General features: G+C 37.4%; 1 protein-coding gene across 1 annotated transcript; it reads right to left on the reverse strand.

The window, feature by feature from the left end:
- Positions 1 to 15,172: 15,172 nt before the first annotated feature.
- Positions 15,173 to 26,259, reverse strand: LOC141655222 (uncharacterized). The gene is made up of 10 exons (XM_074462312.1): positions 26,031 to 26,259; positions 25,848 to 25,935; positions 25,647 to 25,753; positions 25,449 to 25,533; positions 25,215 to 25,335; positions 15,908 to 16,012; positions 15,608 to 15,796; positions 15,461 to 15,520; positions 15,335 to 15,373; positions 15,173 to 15,250 (listed from the first exon to the last, which is right to left on the reverse strand). The coding sequence occupies exons 1-10, from the start codon at positions 26,257 to 26,259 to the stop codon at positions 15,173 to 15,175; spliced, it is 1,101 nt and encodes a 366-aa protein (XP_074318413.1).
- Positions 26,260 to 26,412: the final 153 nt, after the last annotated feature.

The following is a 26,412-nucleotide window of genomic DNA, read 5'->3' on the forward strand; positions in this document are numbered from 1 at the left end:
GTTGAGATCCTTGCGTCGAGGGTAAGATCTATGTACCCTTTTTACTGTTTTTCCTTTAAGTTGGTTAAACCCTAATATGGGGATTTGGGGGTTTTGTGTGGATTGTGATTTGGTAGTGTTTATGTGTTTGTATGATAGGAGGAGGTTTTGTAGAAGATGAATTTTGATACAGTTGTGAGATCGTCTGATTGTTGTGCTTTCCAGGTAGGGTTTCCCTACTCAGTATTAATTACATAATGTGTGTGGTGATTGTGCTATAGTTAGTGATTGTTGACTGATTCGGACGGTTGTGATTATATATTGTTGATTGATTCTAACGGTTGTTGATGTTGCATTGTGATTGTGATTGTTTGTCTCTGGTTCTCGAGATGCGTTCTCGGCTGAGTGGAGTCACTTGCAGGGGTGGCTTCACGCCCTAGTTTCGCCCTTCGTGGAACCCGCCACGGAAGGGGATGTGCACATTAATGGACAGGGTTATCGCTCGGTATGATGAGCGGGGATTTTGTAATACCCGCCCTGTTAGGGACCCTTTGACCATCCTTGACTGTCCTTGGGAACGGGAGTAGTCTTAGAAAAGTATGCCAAAACCTGTTTGAGCTACGTGTAAAAGTGGTACTCGATAGAGTAGAGGCTACTCGATCGAGTAGCTAGGGCACTCGATCGAGTAGGGGGTTACTCGATCGAGTATGTTGGGTACTCGATCGAGTGCCTGGTTTTCTGCGGGGGTTATATATCGCGTTTTGTTAAATCCGCAAATCACTTTCGCCACTTTCCTCCTATCCTTCAGCCGCCTCTTTCCCTTCCCTTCACCTCAAAACCTCCATGGATGCCTCTTGGAAGGTTCTTGTGCCCAGATGAGCGCCTCTTGAGTCGGGTAGCGGTCTTTGCTGAGTTTCCCCTAGTAGGTATGTCATAATCATCATCCGTGCCTTTGTCTCTATAGTTAGGGTTTGCTTGTAGTAATAGATATTTGTATGGTGGTTATAGGCTTTGCTTGGTCGCTGACTATGTTATCTATCAGCGTGGATTGGTTGCGGTTGCTTAAAGGTAGGTTCGCCTACTCAGTCTCTGTAGACGGTCTAGTGTGTCGGTCGTTGTGATAGTATTGTGGTTGCTTGACATGGTAGTTGTATTGTGTTGTGGTTGTGGTTGTGAGCGTTGTTGATGGTTCTCGAGGTGCGTCCTCTACCGAGTGGAGTCACTTGCGGGAGTGGCTCCACGCCCTAGTTTCGCCCTTCGTGGAACCCGCCACGGAAGGGGATGTGCACATTAATGAGCGGGGTTATCGCTCGGTATGATGAGCGGGGCTTAGGTGGGAACGGCTGCGGTCCCCCACTGGCAGGGTTGGTCCAGTGGACAGTCAGTGACAGGTTCGGTTGGGTTGTCAAGGTTGTGGTTGAGACTAATGTCATTGTTTGTGTTGTTGTTTGTGGTCGCTATTGTCTTATCTTGTCTCGGTACTGACCTTGTGTGGTTGTTTGTTTGTTATGTGTCTGCCGTGATCCCTTATGGTGAGCAGTCGGTCTTAGCGGTGTTGATGTCGTTGATAGCCGAGGTCCAGGACAGGGGATGAGTCTTCACGAGATATGGTGGTCATAACGAGTAGTCTTTGAGTTGTACCTTTATGTTGTATTTTGGTTTGAATCACTTGTAAATTAACGTAATAGTTCTTTGATTGACGTTTGATAATCACTCTCCTCGGGCAACCGAGATGGTAACGCCCTTATATGCTAAGGAAGGCCTAGTTAAGGCTCCTCTGAATATCGGGGTGTTACAAAGTGGTATCGAGCGACGATTTTGGAACTGTAACAAATGAACATAATGAACATAGAGAGTCTAATAAAATGAACCTGGTGTATGTGTAATGGGAGCCCCAGCTGATGCTAGATTTTGGGTGAGTAGGCGCCCTCATTTCAAAATTTTGGCCCCATGACACTTAAGCCAGTCACATGGGATGGGAATGTGGAGTCTGTGTGACTATGTGTGCTATGTATGTTAATTGTGCCGGAGCTACCTCCGGTTAAGTTTTGTTAGAATTAATAGAGGTGTGATAGTAATGTTTGGGCCGAGTATGGTAATTAGTGACGGGATTATTGAAGCTCGTTGGATGGTTAGTGAGTTTATAGGATAGCTAGGAGTTATGTGACGAGATTATACGTCATGGAGATGCGTGGAAGTGTGCATTAGAATGTGTAGTATGAGTAGCGAACATGTAAGTGTTTGTCATAAAATTAATGATAATTATAGTATGGATGAGTAATAGTTCGAATCACGGTATATGGTAATGTGTATATGCTTTAGTAGCTAGTTGAAATTTATCCGCTGCGAAATATTTGAGTTATGCAAAATAGATTGCTTAGAATAACATGTAAGGCATAATTGATTAAGTGATTGGCAAATACATAATTATGTGATAAGTAAATATGGGAATTAATGTGAACTATACGTTTCAAGTTGATGTAAACACGAGTTTAGTAATGGCATGAAAAGTAAGTTTAAATGTAATAAGATGACACGGCTAGATTTGTTCATAACTCGGTGACAGGTAGACCGAGTTGGGTAATTTGTATAACGCAACGTGATATGTCTCTTAGTTGGTGGAGAGATGTATTTTGTGTGTGGCGGTTATAAAACGTGATTGAATGCGATAATTAGTGTCGAATTCCGAACTTAGTTGGAATCGACACGCGGTGTTGTTTTTGCAGGAATCTCCAAAGTTATTTCGTACCTATGATCGAGCACTTAATTATACTTGACCGAGTGCAAGTGCGTACTAGACCGAGTAGACCACACTCGATCTAGTTAGGAGACTATAACGTCGAATGTGGGAAAATTCGCACCACTCGACGATTTAGCTCCTACTCGATCGAGTAGGGTGGTACTCGATCGAGTACCCAAGGCACTCGATCGAGTAGGTTCTCGTGCGATAATTCCTACGGGTTTTCTTAAAACCCTTCATCTTTCTATTTCTTCTTCTATTTCCCCTTCATCTCGACACTTTTGCACCTAAACCACTCTCAATTCCTTATTTCCTCTCAAATCCTCTCTTTCTCTTGGGTTAATAGTGAATCTTGGGGTTGAATCTCTTGTTTAATTCGTTTCTTTACTTTACTAATCAATCAAGGTATGTTATTCTTCTTAATTTATGTGATTTGTTACCTTGAATGTGTTAAAATAGTGAAATAATCTGAAAATTTCGATTCACATGAGTAAGTTGTTGTTTTGATGCTTTTAATTGTTGAAATATGATTCATATGCCTCCTTTTCGTGCTTGTTGGTGATTATATGCTGTAAATTAGATTAGAAATTGCAATAGTTGAACCCGAAATTTCTAGGGTTTCCAAATTAAAATCGATTTTTGGTTGTTTTATAATGATTAGATAGTAAAATTGAGCCTTAGTTATGGTTTATATCATGTTGGAGGATAGATTTTGATGATTTCACCCTTAGAAAGTCGCCTTAAAACTCCGTCTTAAAAGTGCCTTAAATGGAAATTAGTGAATTATAATTGAAAAAAAAAAAAAAAAAAATTGGTGTCGTAATTAACAGTATAAGCATGAATTGAACTTCAATATGCTAATGGAAACGATGATTGATGAATATATGCCGGAATTCTCACAGCTGTAAAGACCGTCTGAAAAATTTGATTGAGTTAATTTGCATAATAGTGAAGGGTGATATTGGTTGGTCATGAATTATTCATTCCCTTGAATTAGTAACATGTAACTAGCAATGTACTAGAATCACCCTTAGAAGCATGATAGGGTATTCACATTAGCTGAACATAGGCGGCCATCATGATAACTATTTTCACCACTATGTCTTATGAGTAGTAATAATATGAACTTGTGTGTTGAAATCGTAGAAACTGCTAATGAACTTGTATACTTATTTTCATACCCAAAGTAACAACGTGAAATATGTGCTTCACATGCTGAGAATGGTTGGAAAATTTGGGGTATACCTAGCTGAGCAACTAAGTTTGATAACATGATTTATGTGCTTCAAATATGGAATTGGTTGATGAATTAGCAAACTTACTAAGTATATAGAACCTAAATTACATGAAGTATATGCTTGCATGTTTATATAAATTGTTTGAACATATGTCTAAAGCAGATGCCGAGACTAAACCTTGGAACCCGTCAGAGTAAACGGGGAAGGGTTGATCCACTTGAGAGGGGGGAGGCTAGTGGACCGGTAGTACCCATGATTTCGAGTACCCTTCGTTGTTTTTGTTGACTTTAAGCAAAGGGAGCGTTTTGTAGCTTTACAAAAACGCAAGATGAGACCCACAAAGTGTATTGACACCGGTGTGTTAGAAGAGTTGGAAATAGAGACGGATGTCCGTCATATATTCGAGACCTTGGGTTTTACTGGTTTGTACCGGTTGAGGAAGCACACTTACCCTTTTCTTACCCTAGAATTCATGAGTTCCTTTAACTATGACCCGGGTCGATCGGTATTGAGTTGATTGATGAATACCAGTTTCTTGTTAACCATGGATTTGTTTGCCTCTCACCTTGGGTTGGCCAAGCCTCCCAAGGACTCCATCACCGACATTCCAGCTGAGTGCGGCGTCTGCCGCCTAATGCCTTGCTTAACTGGGAAGCAAGCTCCCACCGCAAGCAATATCTTTCGATTAATGACGTTCAAAGACATCACCTTGAGAATCTTCCTCCGTTCTCTTTCAAACCTCCTCTATGATAGGAAGGATATCAGTAAGTTGAACAACCATGAGGTCTTACTTTTGATGTCGTACCTGAACCCGGAGCGGACCAAGAAAGTGATCTTCAATGCTCCTTCCATAGTTTATGCTGCTCTTGCCTTAATGGCTTCTTCTAATTCTCGATACCTGAGTTGTGGTGCCATTGCCACTCGGTTAGCTGAAAAGCTAACCTCCTTTGAGGCTTCTTCGGCGCACGTGCCACTTGCTACCCCGGTGCCTACCATGGATCGTGAATACTACCTCGACCTGAAGTGGTTGAGGACCTTGGCTGACGGCAGCCTAGCATGGAGAGTGTATGGCATGAGTTGGATGAAGATTCCAGCTCCTGAGCACCTCCCAGCCATAGAGCCCTTAGAGCCGGCAGTGGTGACTGTGGATGGGGACGACGACGAGGAGGAGGAGGAGGAGGATGAGGATACACCCCGCCAGCTGCAGACCTATCTCATTGATGGTACCATCCTCCAGGAGATGCCGGAGCCGACGAAGGGCGAAAATGCGGAAGTCCAGAGGGTGGAGAGACCCAGAGTGGTGAGGGGACCCCGTCGAGTGAGGGAGAGGGCCTCGGGGACTAGACCACAGCCGGAGGCGCCGCAGCAGCAGCAGCAGCCTTTCCCGTACTACCCCTATCTTGATACCCCGGAGACACGGTCCAGCTACTTGTCGGAGAGAGTGTCATCTACTTTGACACTCCGGAACATGCATGAGATGGCGTACACTCAGGGGATAGGGACCGAGGGACCGCATCCAGTTTGGTGGAGTGGAGTAGGAGACTACTCGGGGGTTTTCCATTCCTACGGGGTGGATCAGTCGACGTGGGGGACACCTCAGTCCTTCCCTTACGGTGGTTTGACCCCGTGGTACTCGGGTTCAGCAGCAGGAGCGGGAGGGGATGCGGGGATTGGGTCATCGGGGGCAGGTACCTCGGGTGGTGGTGGTGATGAGACGATGTTCGAGCAGCAGCAGCAGGAGGAGTGATACTCCTTGTTTCTATCTTCATTCATGTTTGTTAGTAGTAGTTGGCTCTAGATGTGGATATTGTTGTCAGACTTTAGCGGTTGGTTCTCCCTAAACTTTGTTAGATTTGTATTGATGGCCATAAGGCCGGATTTAGTACTTTGGCAGGTAACAGGATGTTAGAAGTCGGGGAAGTCGTCCCGACTTGATCTTTATGAGACTAAGATATGCATTACATGATCTGTCGCAGGTTTACAAAACATCTCGACCTGTAGGTACTAGATAGAGTACCTCGTACTCTATCAAGTAGCTGCGGGAATTAGAAAAGGAAAAGCTTCTGACCTGTAGGCCACTCGATCGAGTAGCCAAAGCACTCGATCGAGTAGCATGGCACTCGATCGAGTACCTCTAGTTACTCGATCGAGTAGCACTGTTACAGGAGGTTTTGAAAAAAAAAAAAAAAAAAAAAAATGTTCAAATGTTTATAATTGCAAGTCTATTGTTTCATATGATTACTAGTGCGTAGTAACACCTTTGGACAGTTAAATTCATGTGTTGGAAGTCGTGTTTGAAGTTTTATAAGCACGTTGGTCACAACTAGTAAGGCGGTAATAATTTCTTGTTACTCTTATTTTGTATACGCCTCATTACGATCTATTCATCGGAGTCGTAGCTTCTCATACATTTGTGCATACCATGTTAATATATGTTATCAACGGTGCCTCCTTATTCCGGTGGCGTGTGTACGATTTTAAGTTAGCGAGTGTACAATTAGTGAGTAATGTCCATAATAATGTGGTTTTTCACCCATGTTTAGATGCCCATAATGAGTAATACGTGTTGATATTTGGGGGGGTGAACTTCGGGGACGAAGTTCCTTTTTAGAGGGGAAGAGTAATGTTGCGAAATAAAAAGGTTGTTTGAATGATGTTTTGCTCGGTTATAATGTTGTAGGTAATTGTTATAATGTGGTCGGTATCGTAAAAAAAAAAAAAAAAAAAAAAAAAAAATGTAACGACCATTTTCTTTGGTTCTTTAAAGTGAGTGTGATCGTATCCGAATCACGTTACCAAGTAATATGGTGGCATTAGTTGTACCACGTGAAAGTTGATACGAGACATGTTTTAGATCAATAGTTTGATAGTCGATATTGTATGTTCGGAGATCGTGTGTGACGATTCGCATTGCGAGTTGGATGCTTTATATGTATAAGATAACCGTTGACTGGGATAAAGCTTACATGATAGTGGCAAGAATCGATAGGTATAAATGTGGACGGTGATAATGATGACGTGGGGGGGAATGGCATTTACAAGAGTAGTGGTTTGGCCGGGAAGTTTGGTAAGGTTGTGTTGGTTCCGTGTCGAGAGCGGGAGAGGTGAGTTGAACTTCGGGGACGAAGTTCTTTTTAAGGGGAAGATCAATACCCGCCTGTTAGGGACCCTTTGACCATCCTTGTCGTCCTTGGGAACGGGAGTAGTCTTAGAAAAGTATGCCAAAACCTGTTTGAGCTACGTGTAAAAGTGGTACTCGATAGAGTAGAGGCTACTCGATCGAGTAGCTAGGGCACTCGATCGAGTAGGGGGTTACTCGATCGAGTATGTTGGGTACTCGATCGAGTGCCTGGTTTTCTGCGGGGGTTATATATCGCGTTTTGTTAAATCCGCAAATCACTTTCGCCACTTTCCTCCTATCCTTCAGCCGCCTCTTTCCCTTCCCTTCACCTCAAAACCTCCATGGATGCCTCTTGGAAGGTTCTTGTGCCCAGATGAGCGCCTCTTGAGTCGGGTAGCGGTCTTTGCTGAGTTTCCCCTAGTAGGTATGTCATAATCATCATCCGTGCCTTTGTCTCTATAGTTAGGGTTTGCTTGTAGTAATAGATATTTGTATGGTGGTTATAGGCTTTGCTTGGTCGCTGACTATGTTATCTATCAGCGTGGATTGGTTGCGGTTGCTTAAAGGTAGGTTCGCCTACTCAGTCTCTGTAGACGGTCTAGTGTGTCGGTCGTTGTGATAGTATTGTGGTTGCTTGACATGGTAGTTGTATTGTGTTGTGGTTGTGGTTGTGAGCGTTGTTGATGGTTCTCGAGGTGCGTCCTCGGCTGAGTGGAGTCACTTGCGGGAGTGGCTCCACGCCCTAGTTTCGCCCTTCGTGGAACCCGCCACGGAAGGGGATGTGCACATTAATGAGCAGGGTTATCGCTCGGTGTGATGAGCGGGGCTTAGGTGGGAACGGCTGCGGTCCCCCACTGGCAGGGCTGGTCCAGTGGACAGTCAGTGACAGGTTCGGTTGGGTTGTCAAGGTTGTGGTTGAGACTAATGTCATTGTTTGTGTTGTTGTTTGTGGTCGCTATTGTCTTATCTTGTCTCGGTACTGACCTTGTGTGGTTGTTTGTTTGTTATGTGTCTGCCGTGATCCCTTATGGTGAGCAGTCGGTCTTAGCAGGTGTTGATGTCGTTGATAGCTGAGGTCCGGACAGGGATGAGTCTTCACGAGATATGGTGGTCATAACGAGTAGTCTTTGAGTTGTACCTTTATGTTGTATTTTGGTTTGAATCACTTGTAAATTAACGTAATAGTTCTTTGATTGACGTTTGATAATCACTCTCCTCGGGCAACCGAGATGGTAACGCCCTTATATGCTAAGGAAGGCCTAGTTAAGGCTCCTCTGAATATCGGGGTGTTACAGATTTGGTGGGTACGGCTGTGGTCCCCCACTGGCAGGGCTGGTCCAATGGACAGTCGGTGACGGAGATTGATTGGATTGGGTGTGATTGTGTATGTGACTGTTTGAGCTGTGTTGGTTGTTGTGTTGATTGATATATATAAATTGTGTGATTAGCACTGACCCCGTTTAAATGTTTTAAAACTATGGTAATCCATTCGGGGGTGGTGAGCAGTTATTGAGCAGGTATGATATGACGCGTGTGGGATAGCTGGGATGAGTCATCACGTGGCAGTTAGAAGTCTTCCGCTGTGTCAGACGGTGTTTTGTAGCTTTGATAGTTTTAGCAGTAGACCGTCTGAGAATCTTGTATTTCTTTTTATCAGTTTGGAATTGCTATGTAATCACTTTAAACTTTATTTACTTTTAAAGTTGTTTCGTTATTGTCTTATGAATATCATTCCTCGGGTAACCGAGATGGTGGCATCCTTATACCTGAGTGGTCCTGGTAAGGCACTTGGAGTGTGGTGGTTTTACAAATGGTATCAGAGCGACGATCCTGAAACCTGTGACCAATGAATCTAATGAATATAGGGAGTCAATTAAAATGAACCCGGGGTAAAGGTTGTAGGAGCTAATGCAAAGGCTTGGGAGACGTCCTGAAGTCGCGAACGCGCCCTACAATTTTGAACCGGCCACATGGGGGGGTGTATGTCAAGGTCATATGTGTTGTTTGTTAGCTTGTGTGTGGATGTGATGAAGTATGTGTAATTGTTGGATGTTTGGAGTAGAAAGTTGAGAATATGAAAGAAAGATTGATGAGGCATATAGAACCGTTGTTGGAATGAAAAGCATGATGGATGATTCATAATGTGACATAATAATAACATGTGAATATAAATGTTGTGTTGTATACGTATATTTTGTTTGCATAGAGTTGTATGATAAGTTTATGTACTTGTCCACGATTGTTCATGTGTATATGTTGTAAGAAGTGTGTAGCTGTAATGGATGAATTGGTTGGAAGAGATTAAGTAAGTAATTGCATAAGAATATGAAATTCATGTGTGGAGCATGTTTATGTGGGTAATGGATTGTGTAATGTTGTTGTATTAGTAACATGGAAATAAGATTTGTAATGTATGAGAATGTTGTGTTACGAAAAGTTATAAAATTTAAAGTATGCGGTTAGTACATGACTAATGAGTTAAATAATATATGTGCATGATGGATGTTGTTGCTTGATTTTTGAAAATAGTAACATCTGATTATGAATACTGGTTTTATGAGTTTTGGACTGGTTTTGTTTGCTTGGTTGTTGTTTAAGTTGTTTGGAAGTAAAATCAAGTAGTTGTGTTTTTCGATTATAAAGAGGTTGTCTTTAAACTGTTCTAACTTGAGATGCATAAATGATTTCGATGTGATTCCAATTGGAGGTGATAGCTTGTCCTATTACGATTCTAACGATAGGTCACACGCCCAAAACGACCAAGTAATGAGTGAGTTATGACTGTTTTACGAAAACTCGGACAGATCTTGAGAATTGGGGTACTCGATCGAGTAGCCTTGGTACTCGATCGAGTAAGGGGGAACTCGATCGAGTACGTTAGTTACTCGATCGAGTAGCCCTGGTGATTTGTTTTACGTGCTTCTGACCTTCACCTACTCGATCGAGTAAGTCCCTTACTCGATCGAGTGGCCTGTACTCGATCTAGTGACCCCTGTTTTGGGTCATATGCTTATCTTTTGACATTCGTTGCATATTATGTTTAATTCAAAGTTGTTATTTTACTTCTTTATGCATTGTTTTACATGTAAGTTGGTCTTGATACGTAAGTTACCCAATCTTATGGGGTGGTGAGTGGCACCTTATGGTGAGTATGAGGTTGGTGGGAGGAGATGAGCTATATGTGGTTGTGCTGAGAAGTGGAAAAAGAAAAAGAATATTGATGAGCTGATTGAGGCATGGTGCAAGTTTTGGTGAGACGTGGTGAGTGATTTATTCGCGAAAGTGAGTGATGTAAAAGTAAATGAAAGTGGGTAAGGGATGATGTTGGTCTAAGGAACGTGAGAATGAAAAGATTGAAAGGAAAGTTTGGATAGTGGCAACTTGAGATGTGTAAAGAATTATGGAGTGAGATGGTTAGGAGTCGTGTGGGTTAAGAATATACACAGTGAAAGTTCGTTTTAAAGGGGTTGAGAAGAGTAGTATATAGTGAACTTTATGGAGACATGTTACGAGGTGGATTTGTAGACAGTGAGTGAGTTTGGGGAGATTTGGTTTATTAAGAGGTGAAACCATTTTGGGATTTCCTTGGGCAATTAATGGTATGAAAGGAATTTTGATATCTAGAGATGTACAAAGGAGATGCAATTGTACAAAGGAATTTTGATATCTAGAGATGTACAAAGGATTAGTGGCAATGGTGATTAATGGCATAACAAGAGAATATTTTATGGTAAGAAAGAGTGAGAGGATATCGATATGAAATAATGAGATGTGGGTGTTGGAGCAATGAGAAAGTAACCAGAATACTAAAGAATTAGATAGAAGTAATAAGGAGTTGAGCTATTAAATGGTATTGTTGAATATGAAGAGAAAAGAAGAGTAAAAAAGTAAGCTAAGGAAAATTTTCACCGGAGTTATGTGATATAAAGGTAAGGAATCATCGAAATGTGTGATATTATCATGAGGATGTTAGTTAATGGTTATATGGGAGCTTCAGGACAACATGATTAATAATGAGTTTCGAGGAATTAAGGGAGTAAGAGTTGGTGGAGTATTTACACGATATGAGATTTTTGGTGGAAAGTTAGATGACGATACAATTAAGGATAGTTTTGGGAAGAATGTTGAGGTAGTGTTGTTGATGGATTTGATGTTCGTTATTTGGGATGCTAACCACAAATAGGAAAGAAATCGTGATGTTTAGAGATGAGTGTAAGAGGTTTGATGCCTGGACAGTGTTAGTGTTATGGTTTGTGACTAGTGGTTAAGGGTGACGGTATATTAGAAAAGCAGCAAATCTAAAGAGGTTGATTTTGTAGGGACCAGATTGATAAGTATGGTTATGAAAGAGTATAAGATGTGGTTATATGAGGCGGTTGTTAGTAGTTGAGTATTAATGGAGTGGCTACATTTGGCAGAGGGTGATGGATATGCAAATGGGAGAATATGTTCTGAGGTGTATACGAGTTAAGCTCGGGTGAGAGGTAACTTTTATCAGCTGGTAACTTACGTGATCAGGATTGACTAGTTGGATGTGATTATGGGTCTATGATGTGTATAAATGTTTGTGTGAGGTTCTGACCTCACGAGAAGCGGTATGGTGTGATAGTTATAAAGATGTTATATGAATGTTTGTGATATATGTAGGGTACGACAATCTGATGGAATGAGGCTAAAAAGGTAATAATTTGATTGATTTGGTATGGCTAGTTATAATTTTATGTGTATTGATAACACATGCGTATTCCGTGAAATGGTAGAGATGATGTTCATGAGGTGCTTATCTGTTTATCCATATCATATGTTGCGTTGTGATTTAATAAAGTGGATTTGAGTAAGTTCTTCTTGTCTGAGAAGTTATGCTGAGTCAGTGTTTATGGGTTTGAGTAAGTTGTGATGTCTATCGGTGCGGTTGTGGTGCCTCGGGTGGTGATCCGGGCACGGTACTTCGTGTTGTGATGCGGGTATTTTCGCACTGCGGTGCGGTTGTTGGTGACGGTGTTGTGATGCCGTCACCGGTTGTGGTGGAGTAGGCGGGATGATTATGATATGAGTTTTCGAAAGTGCATACCAGTTATACATAGATTGTTGTTTTGTTTGCTGTTGTTCTTTGTGAGTTTTGGTTGAACATGTTGACTGTTGTTTTGTTTGTTGATGTTTCTTACCAGTTTCAACTTGGGTGTGAGGGTAGAGCATGATATGGGAGAACGTTGTGTATGTTTTGTTGTTGTGATGGTATAGTGATTTTCTGTTGATAGGGCACAGTTGTAAGAGGTTGTACAGAACTTTTGACCTTGTTGTAGATGAAACATCGGTGCACATAGTCATGACAAGTGATTCGTGGAACATGTGTGGTAATGATCTGAAAGCTGCAGGTGGTTTTAATCTTTCGTTGGGCCAGTGAGTGTAGGGTGTTGGGGGAATTATTGTCATGATAAGTTATGTATGAGTTTTGCGGTAATAAAGGGAAGAACTTGAGGATCTTGTGTGAGTGTACGTAACACGTGTGGATCGTGAGTTATGCTTTTGGCGATAGAAGTTTTATATAGTCTATATAGAGAGGTATGTCATGTTGCGGTAATGTGGAAGAGTTGGAGTATTGGTTATGCTAAGGGTTTTGCGGTATTAGTTAGATGGAGTGCAGAGTGAATTGAGGCATGAGAAATGTTTAAGTAAGAAAGCCTTGAAAATAGGAACGGTTATAGAAATGAGGTTATAGGCAGTTATCTTTGACATGTGGTGGTGATGAGGATGATGAGATGATTTAGCTAAGGATTTAGTATTAGTGAGTTACGAGGACGTAACATTTGTCTTAAGAGGAGTAGGATGCGATAAAAGTGAGTTTCATGGTTATGCATGTTGTAAAATAATTGGAAGTAGAGTGTTAGCATAGCGTAAAGGAGGGATTTGTTTTGTGGTTGATGTTGTTAAAAGGCCATGGCCGTGCGTGTAGTAGTGTGATGCTTCAGAGTGTGAGAATATTTTATATAGTGTTGACAGTTGGAGGATGATGTTATGAGTCTGAGTAAACTTCGAGGACGAAGTTCCTTTTAAGGGTGGTAGAATGTAACATTCCGTTTGATGTTATGGGTATTTTGATATTGGATTGGCTCTGGATGATATATTACGGAGCTAGTTGGTAGTGTATGGAGTTAGTGTTGAGAGAGATATAATGGAGTTGATACGATATCGTGAGCCATGTTGTGGAGGTTGGAATAGTTAGTGGAGTTGGTGTTACGAGTTCATGTTTGGGATGGAGTTTTGTTTAGGGTTCTTAGTCATGTTGTTGTGTCTTGATCGAGTTAGTATGTTTGTTTTTGAGTATGGGTTGAACTTTGGGGATGAAGTTCTTTTTAAGGAGGGAAGACTGTAATACTCCGTATTTATGAGTCTCTGGGTACTCTATCGAGTAGGCGTTACTCTGTCGAGTAAGGGTGAGTTGCAGTTTAAAATAGTTTCTGACCTGTTGGGTACTCGATCGAGTAACGTGGGTACTCGATCGAGTAAGGGGCACTCGATCGAGTACCTTAGCTACTCGATCGAGTAGCCGGTTTACGGAGAGTTTTTCTCGGGTTTTGTTAATTATGCGATTAAGATATATAACCTTTTCCGTCATCATTCTAAACACTTTTGCAAAACCTAATTTACTGTCAAAGAGAGAAAGCAAGTACGTTCGTCATCTTAATCGCATTGTTAGCAAATCCCGGAGTTTGGAAGGTCGGTTTTCATCGTTAGTTATACCGTTGAGATCCTTGCGTCGAGGGTAAGATCTATGTACCCTTTTTACTGTTTTTCCTTTAAGTTGGTTAAACCCTAATATGGGGATTTGGGGGTTTTGTGTAGATTGTGATTTGGTAGTGTTTATGTGTTTGTATGATAGGAGGAGGTTTTGTAGAAGATGAATTTTGATACAGTTGTGAGATCGTCTGATTGTTGTGCTTTCCAGGTAGGGTTTCCCTACTCAGTATTAATTACATAATGTGTGTGGTGATTGTGTTGTAGTTAGTGATTGTTGACTGATTTAGACGGTTGTGATTATATATTGTTGATTGATTCAGACGGTTGTTGATGTTGCATTGTGATTGTGATTGTTTGTCTCTGGTTCTCGAGATGCGTTCTCGGCTGAGTGGAGTCACTTGCGGGGGTGGCTTCACGCCCTAGTTTCGCCCTTCGTGGAACCCGCCACGGAAGGGGATGTGCACATTAATGGACAGGGTTATCGCTCGGTATGATGAGCGGGGATTTGGTGGGTACGGTGCGGTCCCCCCCGGCAGGCTGGTCTAATGGGATCGGTGACGGAGATTGATTGGAGTGGGTGTGATTGTGTGTGTGATTGTTTGATTTGTGTTGGTTGTTGTGTTGATTGATATATATAAATTGTATGATTAATCGACCCGTTTAAATGTTTTAAAATCGTGGTGATCCATTCGGGGTGGTGAGCGGTTATTGAGCAGGTATGATATGACGCGTATGGGATAGCTGGGATGAGTCATCACGTGGCGGTTAGAAGTCTTCATTTGTGTCGACGGTGTTTTGTAGCTTTGATAGTTTTAGCGAGAGACCGTCCGAGAATCTTGTATTTCTTTTTATCAGTTTGGAATTGCTATGTAATCACTTTAAACTTTATTTACTTTTAAAGTTGTTTCGTTATTGTCTTATGAATATCATGCCTCGGGTAACCGAGATGGTGGCATCCTTATACCTGAGTGGTCCTGGTAAGGCACTTGGAGTGTGGGGGTGTTACACTTAAATTAAGAGTAAATGTTTAAATGTAGCATATCATAGTGGATATGTAAGGTATGAAATTGCTCCCAAAGAAATTCAAAAGATATTCAGTGATGAAAAGACAAACACACCAAAAATTCAAAAGAAATTGCTCCCAAAGAATTCAAAGAAATTGTAAACATTACACCGGTTTAAATCCACCAATGGAAAACACAAAATTCAAGTGTTAACACAATCTAACCAAAAAGTAGTCTTATCAAAAAACAACAGTCGTCCAAAATAGTTCTAAAGTTTAAATCAAACACTATCAAATCACTTCTCCGTCTTGACAATAGCGGTTTTCTTAGTTGCAGAGCTTGCATCACATGATTAAAGGTCATCAATTGTGGACGGCCTTTTCTGAGGAGTTATCTTTGGGCTATTGTCTTCGGTTTGGGACGGTTCCTCCTGAGAAAAAATAGTAAGTTTTTTAGATATATTTACTTAAATACGTGTACGTAGTTTAAGTATTCGATTAAATGATATTTTTACCTCGACGTCAATACTATGAACAACCAAATCTTTGATGACCTAATAAATAAAAGAGAAAAAAGAGTTAGCCGTAGATTGTGAACATGTCGATCATTTGATCATAAGGGTAAATTTTTAGATTATAACCTTCGAACTTTGACCATCAATCAAAGGTGTAGGCCTCGATTTAAAAGAATTCATCTCCGCCTATGAATACGTCAAAGGTAAAACCGTTAATATTTTATTTTATTTTTGAAGGAAAAAAGTAATCGGTTTAAGAAAATCGTAGCATACTTTGAAAATTTCAATATATCTTTGATGCCATTTATGCGCAATGTCGGGGTTGGTAGTCAAACTGGCAACGGTATAGTTAGTACCACCTTTAGCCACATTGTACTTAGGATGTATATGAATCTTGAAAACAAATGACTTGTCAAGGAACACTTCTAGGTCGCGAGGTATGTCTTGTGGATCACCACCACTCTATGGAAAACATAGAATATAAATTAGTAATAGAAACATTTTTTTTTATTTAATAACTGGGTTATTGAAATTTGAGGGAAAAAAGAAAACGATGAGGTATAAAAGGTTAACCTTTTCAATTTTTGATAGCATCTCAGTGGCTGATTGAGTGACGAATTGATTTACTTGACTATCAAATACAACAAAATATACCAAATCATCAGAAGGGTGCGAAACCTGAAATTTAATCTGGAATCTGCAGTTAATAAAATTCAAATTAGTCTCACATTTGAAGTTTTGAAACAATATAAACAAAATTAAAGAGGAGACTAAAAATTATGAAAGTTGGACCTGGGGACTCTAGATGTAAAACCATTAATATAACCGTCACAACTGTCTCTGGAACAAACCCACCTCCCCTTTTGATTTTTTGTAGCCTTAGTCCAACAGAGCTTGCAGCTGTCGTAGTACCTGTTGGGAAATGTGTCCTCAACAATAGTGCGATCATATGATTTAAATATCATTATTAAATCTCATTTTAAGAATACAATTGGGAAGTAATATTGTTACTGTCAACTGGTCAACATATATCGGTAATGATTGGTCGACTAGAGTTTGACATTCTTTCGTCGTGTGACGGTGGTGATCAGTTGACCCCTAGGTCATACCTAAAGGGCAATACTCTTAATTGATTATTTAATTAATCGTATAATGTTGCGAGTTAATTAAATTACTTGAAAATTGACGGACGATTTTGGAAGTAAAATTTACGTATCAAATTGAAATGTGATTAAATGAGATACGATGCGAGTAATTAAATTGTATAATTACTCGGATAAAATAAATTGTTTAATGTAACAATTAAATTGAATGAATTGTTATAAATACAATCAGTTGTGATTTATAAATTGGTAAAAATTATTTCGGCACAATAATTATGGAATTACTAAATCAATTTTTGTATGTGACGTATTTTTATTAATACGTTGATTTTTAATATGTTAAAAATACATTACAAATTATGTTACATGTGACATGTTACATATTGACAATTGACAAAATAATATGGATTCCATATTATCATATGGACCGAAATAAAGAAGAGGTTTAAGCTAATTAAATTGTTTAATTAGTAGCTAAACATAATGATTGTTTTGCTTTAGTAGCCTTACATGCCTATAGTGCATTGTGAAGACAAATGAGCCCATGCATTGGCTCCTTTCCACCTCCTCTTGGCCGGATTTTTAGAGAAGAAAAACCACTTGGTTTTTCTTCTTATTTTTGATATACACCATAATGTAATGTGTGTATTATTCATTCTAACTACTCATCCAAAAATACAAGTTCTAGTGAGAAGAAAAATCCTCTCTTTTCCTCTCTCAAAAACCGAGACTATTATGTGATTTAAAGAGTTTTGGTTCAATTTTCTACTAAGATTAATATTATACTAGTACTTATAATATTAATTAGATTAAGTGAAAGCCTTGGGTATAAAGCTTGGGGAGAGATCTTATACTTAGATCTTTGTTCTTCCATTGGAAAAGCTCAAGAACAAGAAGAGAAAGGTGATCTCTCTTGTGCCCAATATAGCCGAAATATTGAATGTAAGGACATTATTTCTCTTCTCTTTTATTAATGTTTGCATGCATAAAATCCGTTTTAATTTTATGACAAATTTTAGACATATATGAGTATGTTAAATATGTATATGAATCTACATTTCCTTCAATCGGTATCAAGAGCCACGGTTGTTTGCATGCAAATTGGTTAAAAGTTTTTCCGAGTTATATGAATAACAAAATAAAACTTGTAAAATTTGTGTTATTATGATATATCACGAAATAATTACATGCATGTTAATATTTCTGGTCCTAAAGTGTTTTAGGATATTTTGGTTAATTTTTCGGATTTTTATTGTTCATATTTAATGATAATGACATTTAAATGTGATTTTATGAGTAAAAATGTCATTTTTGGTCGAAAATTAGCTATGCTTCGAATTTTCACTTGGTTTTTGGATATGTTGTTACATATATTATTTTGAGATAACCTGTAATTTTTCATAATTTTTGCATTTGTTATGCTCGAAAAATGATTTTTTCATTATTAAATATGGATTTAAGAGAAAAATAGGTTAATATGAGTTAAATTTCGAATCTGGTCATAGAAAATTTATATGTTGTCACATGCAATTTTACAAGATATGTGTAAAATAATTGGCTATAAAGAAGTCTTTTAGCATGATTTATGAATTTTTTGAAGAAAAATGACATAAATAGTGACATTATTAGTGAAAATTAATAAAATATATTCTATGACTTAGGAAAAACGTCTAATGTTGCATTTTATTGTATTTTTCAGATCTAAAATTGAAAAGTTAATGAAAATAATTTTTCCATGTTTTTATGATTATTTTATTAAATATCGATAAACCGCAACATTGTTTTTCCGGAAAATTTTCGAAATTTTTAACCTAAGATTTTGAACATTATGAGTGTCATGGAATTTTTCCAGAATGTTCATGAATTTAAATTTCAAATTTTGAATTTATTTGAAATTTTTGGATTTATTTGAAGTTTAATAGCTTATTTTTGTAATTTTGGTCCATTTATGAACAATTTTGTAGATAAAAGTTAATTATGGTCAAATAATCAGTGAAGACTATATTTTGAGTCCTAAGAGGTTAGGGTAATTAACTCATGCATAAATATGAGTTTATGTATTTTTGTGATTATAAAATGTTGAAATCACGCAAATCCGTAAAAACCGAGTAATATACGATATTGGCTAATTAAAGGCGATTTAGCATAAAATTGAGCATGTTCATACATATTATAATGCTGCATTTTTCTTTATGATTGTCATAATTTTAATTTATGTAATTTTGAATTATGTAATTTTACTTAGTATGGCCTTAGATTTTAATTGGTATTTCCCGAAATGAATGGGAATATCGATTCGGTTGTAATTTTTATTGTGATCTCGTATCACCGTTTTGTAATTTTAATAGATTTATTTTATTTTAGTTACAAATGTATAATAGGAAATTATGTAATTTATTATGTAATTTTATTCATTCCGGAGTTCCAAAAGACGGATTTCTTCAAGAATGGCGATACATAAAGACGGTGTTACCTCGAGATGTGTGCCACAACCGAAGTTCAAGGGACCAATGGAGTTGGTTTCCGAATTTGTAATAGATTAATAGTTTTTCTATTTTAGGAAGGCCATACTAGGATTTATTTATTTTATGCTTGCATTTTATTTTATGTCACATGCATCGCTAAATCGCCATAACTAAAACATGCATCTTTATTTTTATCGAGTTTATCGACCGTGTCAATTAGAATTATCGTAGTTCACCGCTTTAGTTCACTTAAAACGTGATAGATAATAAATTGACATGACCTCTCGCTAAAACAATCAATTGAGACATAGCCTTACCAAATAGTAGAAACCATGAAAACCTATTTCGCGAGGGAGTGCACTCGGCCCTACTGGGGTACAAACCTTGTTACGTAGGGGAAGTGGGTGATGAATGTTAATCCACCGAATTCATGTTGATAAGGGTTGAATCGGCCCTACCGTGCCCAAGTTGATATGGATTTGGATCATGGACACATTTATTCGAAATTTGGATTGAACTCAACAAAAGTTTTTCGATAAGGGATGTATCGGCCCTACCGTGCCCTTGTCGGATGTGTTTTGGGCTATAGATAATTGTTAATGTAATATTATCGACCAAGAGTTCTAAAAGTAGAATCGATTAAAGAGTTAATCCACCGAGTTATATTGATAAGGGATGAATCGGCCCTACCGTGCCCAAGTTAATATGAATTTGGATCTTGGAATCATTTATCATAGTTGGGTAGAGGTCACTATGTAAATGCTTTACTTGTTGTTTACAAGTATTAATAAAACGATAAATGTTAAGTTTTCCACTATTCCGTTGTTATTTTGTTCTATTTCTTTACCACAATTCATATACGATATCATTTCGTTTTTGATTCAAATCTCCATTAAAACATCGTAACTAAAGACAAATATAAATTTGCTTCTAAAAACCTCACATGAACCATTGCTAAGGATCTCTTGTTAAGAGTATAGATTAAAGTTATTCATTATCAAACAGGTTTTTGATTCTTGACTAACACATCTACTTACAATGGATTATTTTTCATGTACTTAAATGAATTAAGTACCTTGAAGCGATAAATTGTTTTGGTAATTAGTTTTGTCAGAATTCGTAATTGACCAAAATAACGCAACCACTTCAATGAAAGTTTTAAGACTAAAACGAACAAATGAAGAGTAATCTTCATGAATTCAATTTTGCTTCTCAAAGCAAAGACTCATTGAAATGAGTGGGAGCATTCTCTTAAACCGTTAAGATGAGGACGAGGTTCAAGAAGTAATGGAATTGATACAAGGTAATGTTAAAGGTAAAGTTGTTGAGAATGACGATACTAAACCTATCAATCCCGACCAATAAAGTTTCCATTGACTTAAATGTTAGGCACGAGAAAGGAAACTACCCCAAATTATTGAAGAATCAACAAGTTAGTTGTGGGACATCTAATGGGACCTTCTTCGTTAAATGTTTATTTGATTAAACATAAATTTTGCTAGTATTACTTCGTCAATATTAGAAACCGGTGGTGGTTTTCATCATTATGTTTGATACATAGGATGATTAGAATATGACGACTAGCAACTATGAAGTTGAGAGATAGAGTAATTGTGTACTCAATCTAGTTTTTGGATTTAAAGTAGTACTTAATTGTGACTATTAAGTGCATAAACTCTAAATAAGAATATGAACTTGTTAAGAGACAAAAGAGGTTTTCACTTTTGTGACCCTATACACCACGATTTGATGAATGGCTAGGCCATTATCAAGGTGATTATATTCTAAACCAAACTAGAATGACATATCATGTAGATGATGTAAGATTCAAATTGGTAACCCAAGATTAAACCTTAAATTTTGGAATGATGAACGCAAAGAGTTATCGAGTACTCTTGAAACCATTAGATTGTTAATGGTATATGCGTATCTTGTATTCAAAGCAAGATGTCTCGTGCCTTTTGTTTGAAAAAGGAGATCGAGATTGTAAATCATTGATCCAAAATAGGTTGATCATTTTCTTTTACCAACGATTTAAGTTGACACTAGTGTGTTCACTTAATAAGGTAAATTGAGAAATCTTTGAAGAAGTTCAAAAGTTCAAGGAATCACGATTTAGTCGTGATGGGATTATCAAAGTGAAGACTTTGATATAAGCCAAAGGAAATGTGATATAGTATCACAAGTTAATCTCTCTTAGCACGCATCATGGAATAATGTGTGATTAGATAAGAAATCAAACGCTATTCGATATGGTTTGGATTTCAATCAAGTTACTTTGAGTTACTTGATCCTTTTGGGGATTTTATCATTTTTGTCTAAATTATTTTTCCACTAAAACGAATCATATGAGATATGAAATGGTAAAGGTACCATATTTGTAAGTTTTCACAAGAAACAGATGCTCATTTTTCCCCTTCAATAATCACGAGCACGACGGGTTTGCGGCTCATGAAGCTGTCTTTCTAAAATACAAGTTTATTTTTAGAAGACAGAGTGGGAGAAATTATTCAAAGAGCCACAAAGATGTTATGTCGCAAGAAAAGAGCCACAAAGATGTTATGTCGCAAGAAACTGGTCTTTCTTGGCTACGTGAGATGTTTTGTGTAAAACGTTGTCGCAAGAAACTGGTCTTTCTTGGCTACATGAGACGTTTTGTGTAAGACATTGTTTCTTCAAAACCTAGGAGGTTAAAATTCGTCACTTGTTAAAAATGATGAATTCATGTTACTTTTAAGAAAGTAAAGAGCTTATAACTTACAAAGAAATTGTTTGATTCAAGATTGATTACTTCTGGAAAGTAATGAACATATGACTTACATAAGAGTGATTAAGTCACAACTCAATATAAGGCTTAGAGCCATGAAAATCCGAAATAAAAGGGCTTGATTAGTTGCAAAGGGTTTTGCACTAATAAAGAGAGATTTCAAAGTTTGATTGGTTGCAAAGGGTTTTGCACTAATTGAAATGCTTAAGTCTATTTGGATCTTCTTAGGGATTGTGTTTCATTATGAGGTTATGAAATACATAGCAAGTGAATCTAAAACCCACTTCTTCAATAGAAGGAATGTATTCAATACATGTCTTGAGTTTTGAAGATTCTTGCAATCCTAAGATAATGTGAAACTTAAGAGAGGGTCTTAAGTAGGACATCAATGAGTTGGAATCAACATTTTTGGATCATGTGATAAAACATTTCTCGATAAGTCGAGAAGTTGTGTTTATACATGAAGTTTAGTGGGAGTTACGGAAATTTTAATTAGTCCGATATGTGGATGACATATTGATCATCGAGAATGATTTAAGACTTTTGGAGTATTATAATACATCTTTAATATCCGGATTTATGAAGATAAATCCACATGATATTAGCGTCAGTAAGAAGTCTTATGTTGATAAGATTCATGACTAGTTCAATTAAATCGAACATATTTGATTGATTCCATTTGCTTCTGCCACGGATCAATTAAATGAGTAAATGATGTATAACACTTCATATACTTTGAGTATGATGAATTGTTTTCAAAATCGAATTTAAGTAATCTTTACCTAGTATATAAAGATTACCCTTAAGTGCTTGCAGAAGCATTAAGGAAGTAAAGAAAAGTGTTTATGATGCAATTTTGTGTAAGGGTGTTACACAAGTGACAATTGACAATTGAGGTTGCGCATGGTTTCCGACAAAACCATAATCAAAACACATTAGGATGGTTAAGATACCATTGTGGCTATGATAATTAAGAAGTAGATTTTCTAGAATCGTTCTAGGCAATAAAGAACAATGAGAGATATATATAACGGAAATTGAGTACACTTGCAATCATGAGATGTGCAAGAGGATGAGTCCCGCATTAATCGTGAAAACAAAGTGGGAGCTATTCTTAGGCTAAGAGGGCCTATGTCTTGATTGGATCTCGACACGTACTCGAAAGTGTTGTGATGCAAATGTATACATTACAAAGGAAAACGAATATGTAGTAAGGTTGAGTAAGGTACAAGAAGTTGATAAAACCTACTAACCAAAGCCTTCCCAAAGGCTAAACATGATGAGTCATGTCATTTCAATTGAATTGAAATGAACAACTACGTATAAGATCAAATCAGATTATAGAACATGAAATAGTAATCAGGCATTGACTATTCATGTGTGATAATCGCATTTGTCGTTCGAGTTTTATTTTAAAACTCTTTTATTATACTTTGTTACATCCAAACGGGTTGTGGAGACAATTGAACCCCGTTAAAGTGAACACGGATTAACATTGTATTTGCCCATAGTTACTTGTATGAGGTGACGTCTCGAAGTAACTAGAGTGTGATGCGATTGATGGCAAGTTCAAGTGCCATAGAGTCATGTGAGATGACTAGTCGATCACATAGGCGGTATTAGGAACGTTTTGTCGGGCCTTATGACCGCTTATAGAGTTCGGCAAATTTATATAGCCTGGTCGTGGCGAGAGCTGCTATAGTATTCTAATGAGTCGATTCTTTTGACTAAAGACTATTCACCTAAGATGGCACGATTTCAGATTAACTTTGATTTGTGTTACTACGACCTTCGTAAATGGGGTCAAATGGGCATATTTTGGGTTATGATGGTGTGGCTAGTCGAAGGGAATGAGTGCGATAGGAATTGTCCACCCCTTGTCGGGGTTAAAACAATATCTCAGGGCCACTCGAGGAGTAATGAATTGGAAATGCGTGGCCACGCTCGGAAGGTATCCAGAGTGGATAAATCCGGTCAATCGGTTATTCTCGGATCGAGGAAACCACTCTCGATATGATCACTTGCAAGTACGACCTGAAAGACACCTTGCATTGAGTGGGAGATAGTAATAGGACAAGAGAATTGGTGACGCACACTTGTCGAGGACAAGTGGGAGATTGTTGAGAAATGTGTCCTCAACAATAGTGCGATCATATGATTTAAATATCATTATTAAATCTCATTTTAAGAATACAATTGGGAAGTAATATTGTTACTGTCAACTGGTCAACATATATCGGTAATGATTGGCTGACTAGAGTTTGACATTACTGTCGTGTGACGGTGGTGATCAGTTGACCCCCTAGGTCATACCTAAAGGGCAATACTCTTAATTGATTATTTAATTAATCGTATAATGTTGCGAGTTAATTAAATTACTTGAAAATTGACGGACGATTTTGGAAGTAAAATTTACGTATCAAATTGAAATGTGATTAAATGAGATACGGTCTGAGTAATTAAATTGTATAATTACTCGGATAAAATAAATTGTTTAATGTAACAATTAAATTGAATGAATTGTTATAAATACAATCAGTTGTGATTTATAAATTGGTAAAAATTATTTCGGCACAGTAATTATGGAATTACTAAATCAATTTTTGTATGTGACGTATTTTTATTAATACGTTGATTTTTAATATGTTAAAAATACATTACAAATTATGTTACATGTGACATGTTACATATTGACAATTGACAAAATAATATGGATTCCATATTATCATATGGACCGAAATAAAGAAGAGGTTTAAGCTAATTAAATTGTTTAATTAGTAGCTAAACATAATGATTGTTTTGCTTTAGTAGCCTTACATGCCTATAGTGCATTGTGAAGACAAATGAGCCCATGCATTGGCTCCTTTCCACCTCCTCTTGGCCGGATTTTTAGAGAAGAAAAACCACTTGGTTTTTCTTCTTATTTTTGATATACACCATAATGTAATGTGTGTATTATTCATTCTAACTACTCATCCAAAAATACAAGTTCTAGTGAGAAGAAAAATCCTCTCTTTTCCTCTCTCAAAAACCGAGACTATTATGTGATTTAAAGAGTTTTGGTTCAATTTTCTACTAAGATTAATATTATACTAGTACTTATAATATTAATTAGATTAAGTGAAAGCCTTGGGTATAAAGCTTGGGGAGAGATCTTATACTTAGATCTTTGTTCTTCCATTGGAAAAGCTCAAGAACAAGAAGAGAAAGGTGATCTCTCTTGTGCCCAATATAGCCGAAATATTGAATGTAAGGACATTATTTCTCTTCTCTTTTATTAATGTTTGCATGCATAAAATCCGTTTTAATTTTATGACAAATTTTAGACATATATGAGTATGTTAAATATGTATATGAATCTACATTTCCTTCAGTACCAACCAGTTGTGCAGTCAAGATCGATTATTTTTGCGTACGTGTAGTAATAACCCTCCTGCAATAAATACCTCATTTAATTATAGAATTCGGTAGATGTGAAATAACAAATAAATCATTATAGTTCACGCCATAATTTTTATTAAATAAAGACATGACAAATAAACTACCTTCTCATTCTCTTTTATGTCACTGATAGATTTTATACTATCCAATGTCATGTCATCATTTTCGTCGTCGTCGGTCACGTCAATAATTTGCAAAGAATTGTTTGCGGCCGGAGTGGAAAGACTGAACAAAATAAGTTAGCGTAAAGGAACCATAGAGTTCAGGTAACTGCCACAAGCTAAAAGAATGTTGCTGGTAGTTAAAATTGTTTAAAAAAAAATATAAAAGAATGATACCTTTGCTCAAATTCTTTGAGTTCTGGTATGTCGGGGTTGACTTGAAAAACAGTAGCGTTGAAAGTTGTTTGGACGCGCCAATTACCTAAACAATTAAGTATAAGAGGTTGAATATTAAAGTCTTATCTCAACATCAAAATTATTTTGATCATATAATGTATGAGTTACAATACCTTCATATTTTTTTTGTTTGAACACATTGGATGACAATGACCTTTGACTGTTCTGGATTGGGAAGTTTGGAAATGATATCGGGTATTTGAACCGTGAAAGGATCCCATAATGTGCATGAAAGCTTTGTTCCCCTAAAATTTTAAACAAAAAAATTTTTGTTTAAGCTATATGAAATTTATGAAGGTGAAATATTTTTGAATTCAAAATAAATAGAGACGAGGTTACTGAAAATCTTCAAGCTTAATAGTACGACATGCATATTTGTTTGGAGTTTCTGTTATCGGACCAATTTCATATAGCTTTCCTATAACATCTGCAAAGGTCAAAAATAATATATTTAAAAAAAAACAGTAGCTCGAAAATAAAATAAAAATACCAAAGATAAATATTAAAATTGCAGAGTCATACCTATATAATGTGTATTGGGAATTTCGCCCTCTAAGATGTCTTTGAAACTTGCAAATCGATATAGACTTATTGGTATTGCTGGATCATTTGTGGAATGAACTTTTGTTGAATACTCAAACTTTAAACGGTATGGATGAGGGGTTGCCTTGTCTAGGCCGGTGTTGTTATCTACTGTTAAGTTACGAATGGTGTACATCCCACCAACAGACAGTTGTGATCCGAAATGCATGGGAAATTAATTGTTTCCGAATAGTTGCTTAGATAACCTCATTCTGTAAAAAATAAAAATTGCCAAAAAAAATTGTTAACAAAAAAAAATTACTAATCATTCTGATATTTTAAGAATTATAAAGTTTTCAAACCTTTTTTGTAAAATAAATTT

Source organism: Silene latifolia, chromosome 5 (assembly GCF_048544455.1).
Source record: "Silene latifolia isolate original U9 population chromosome 5, ASM4854445v1, whole genome shotgun sequence".
Classification (NCBI taxonomy): domain Eukaryota; kingdom Viridiplantae; phylum Streptophyta; class Magnoliopsida; order Caryophyllales; family Caryophyllaceae; genus Silene; species Silene latifolia.